This window comes from Myotis davidii, unplaced genomic scaffold, assembly GCF_000327345.1.
Source record: "Myotis davidii unplaced genomic scaffold, ASM32734v1 scaffold845, whole genome shotgun sequence".
Taxonomy (NCBI): domain Eukaryota; kingdom Metazoa; phylum Chordata; class Mammalia; order Chiroptera; family Vespertilionidae; genus Myotis; species Myotis davidii.
In genome coordinates, this window is record NW_006296223.1 from 1,144,672 (window position 1) to 1,147,074 (window position 2,403).

At 64.5% G+C, this 2,403-nt stretch overlaps 1 protein-coding gene across 1 annotated transcript in view; it reads right to left on the minus strand.

Moving 5' to 3' along the window:
• Positions 1–2,403, minus strand: part of MLC1 (megalencephalic leukoencephalopathy with subcortical cysts 1) — a 31,754-nt gene that overhangs the window by 2,180 nt on the left and 27,171 nt on the right. The window contains exons 8-9 of the mRNA XM_015568712.1: positions 1,416–1,610; positions 4–79 (exon numbers count right to left, since the gene is read on the minus strand). Of these exons, the coding sequence (XP_015424198.1) occupies positions 5–79; positions 1,416–1,610 (270 nt within the window). The 3' untranslated portion in view covers position 4. The remainder of the gene's footprint in view (positions 1–3; positions 80–1,415; positions 1,611–2,403) is intronic.

Consider the following 2,403-nt stretch of genomic DNA (forward strand, 5'->3'; position numbering starts at 1 on the left):
GGCCTCACTGGGCCATCTGCACCACCACGGCTCTCCAGGCTCGCTCCTTGTCGAACTCCCTCGGGAGGCTCCTGGCCACCTGTGACAAGACAGGCACAGGTCACCACCGGACAGCCGTACGCGGGGAGGCGGCTGGGGTCTGGCAGCCCTCGGCCTGGGAGAGTCTGCCCTGGCCTCCACAGGAACAGAGTCGGGGCTGGGATGAGCTCTCCCCGTGGCCACATGCTGGCTCTGGGGGTGGACCGTGGCCTGGTGTCCAGGAGGCCGGGCTCCTGGGGACCCACATCTGCTCATGAGGCCTCTCTTCCTGCCGGTTATCCGAGGGGCCGGCCCCTGGCAGAGCCAGCACCTGTATACAGTAGGTGCTCGATAAATACTGGCTGATGGGGGGACAATACACCATAGCACAGGAAAAAGTGGGGCTTCCAGGAACTTCCTGGGGGCAGGGGATGCCACCCCCACAGAGAGGGGTCTGGACCTGGCCTGGGACATTGATGCCATTGGCTGGGGCCTGACCCCAGGGAAGGAGGATGCTCCGGGCAGCGGTCCCCCAAGACCCGCAGAAACGGAGGCAGCTGTGGGCGGCTCCCAAGTCCTTCCCCCAACTCTGTACCCTGGTGTCAAACACAGAACCAGACCCATCGCTTGTACAGCAAGGGACAGAGCCGTCCCCACGGGAGACCGACCACAACCAGGTCACAGGAAACAGCGGGTCTGGGACTCCGGGGCGTGTGGTGGAGGGAACAGTAGGACAGGATGGAGGGCAGTCACTGAGGGCGGGGCCCCGGGCAGGAGCTGGTCCCAGGAGGACCAGGAGCAGCCTGGTGGGGACACAGCGCCAGGGTGTGCGGAGCACAGAGCGAGACTGAGGGGCCTGGGTGGCCGGGTGGGAGGAGCGCCCAGTGCACTCGGGGACCTGCAGGACCCTGCACAGGGCATCCTGCACCTGAAGGGCGGTGGGCGGGGTCCCATGAAGCGGGACTGGGTGGGCTGCCCACAGGGAGGGAGGGAGCTTCAGCCGTCAGGTGTGGGGACAAGAGGTGGGATCTGGGCGAGTCCAGGCGGCCTGAGCCTGACCCTCAGGGCAGCGGTCACCAACAGGTGGTCCTTGAGGTCCAAAAGGTTGGTGACGGCTGCTCTAGAGCCCGCCAGCCAGAGGCTGTGATGCCACCACGTCTGCCAGGAGCGGGGGCCCCGCCCACAGAACCATGTCCAGAGGCCCGGGGGCCCCTGGGGGGCCACGTGAATCCTGGCACGTTCGCAGGAGTGAAACCAGGCATTCCGTCCGGGCGCGTCTTAGGGGTGGCCTTGCGTCTGCCCGGCTTTAAAAACCACACTCCTCTCCCTGCAGGCGCTTCCTGGGTCCTGAAAGAAGGCGGCGAGGGTGGATGCCACCTCCCGGGCCTGGGACTTACCTCCGCGGGGCGCTCCTGGGGGCGGGCCACCGTGAAGCGGGCGCACTGGACCACGGTGCCCGTGTGCAGGCTGGCCTGCACCACCAGCTCCAGCAGCAGCAGCAGCAGCCAAAGAGGTGGGGAGGGCTGGGTGAGTCCCTCAGTCCCGTGACCCCCGACCCCCGACCCCCCGGCCCAGAAGACCACCGTGGGAACCTAATTGGAGGACCCTGGGTGCGCAAGGCCATTGCCACACGCAGGCGCCAAGGCGGGGACCCGCGAGCGCACTGCACACCAGCACAGGCGCCCTCCCACCGCCCAGGTGCTGCCGGCACTGCTGGGCAAGAAGCCTTTGGTCTGGTTGAAGATGGTGGCTGGCAGCCGGGCTGGCAGCTGTCTGTGTGGCTGCTCCGAGGAGCGGTTCGTCTGATGGCTCCTTGGTAGCCATGGCTCCTTGGTCTGCAATAAGGCCTCTCATATGCCTAGGCAGTGATGGCGAACCTATGACACGCATGTCAGAGGTGACACACGAACTCATTTTTTTGGTTGCTTTTTCTTTGTTAAATGGCATTTAAATATATAAAACAAATATCAAAAATGTAAATCTCTGTTTTACTGTGGTTGCAAATATCAAGAAATGTCTATATGTGACACGGCACCAGAGTCACGTTAGGGTTTTCAAAATGCTGACACGCCGAGCTCAGAAGGTTCACCATCACCGGCCTGTGACCACTCATGTCTTCATCTAACGCCGGCGTCCAAGGACCTGCGCCCCACAGCTGGGCAGCGAGGAGGGTCCAGGAGGAGGTACCCCACAACCCCGCGGCCAGCTTCCTGGGAGCGCGGAAGCCGCCCGGACCGCACCCCCTGCGCGGGAACCTCAGTGCCGGGAGAGGGATCCTTCTGCCCGAAGCGGCGGCGGACTCAGCTCTGCTCCGGTTTAACGGGCACAAAGGGGCCCCGAGAAGCCGGCCAGTCTCCCGTGTCCCCCACAACCGCCCGGCCACGC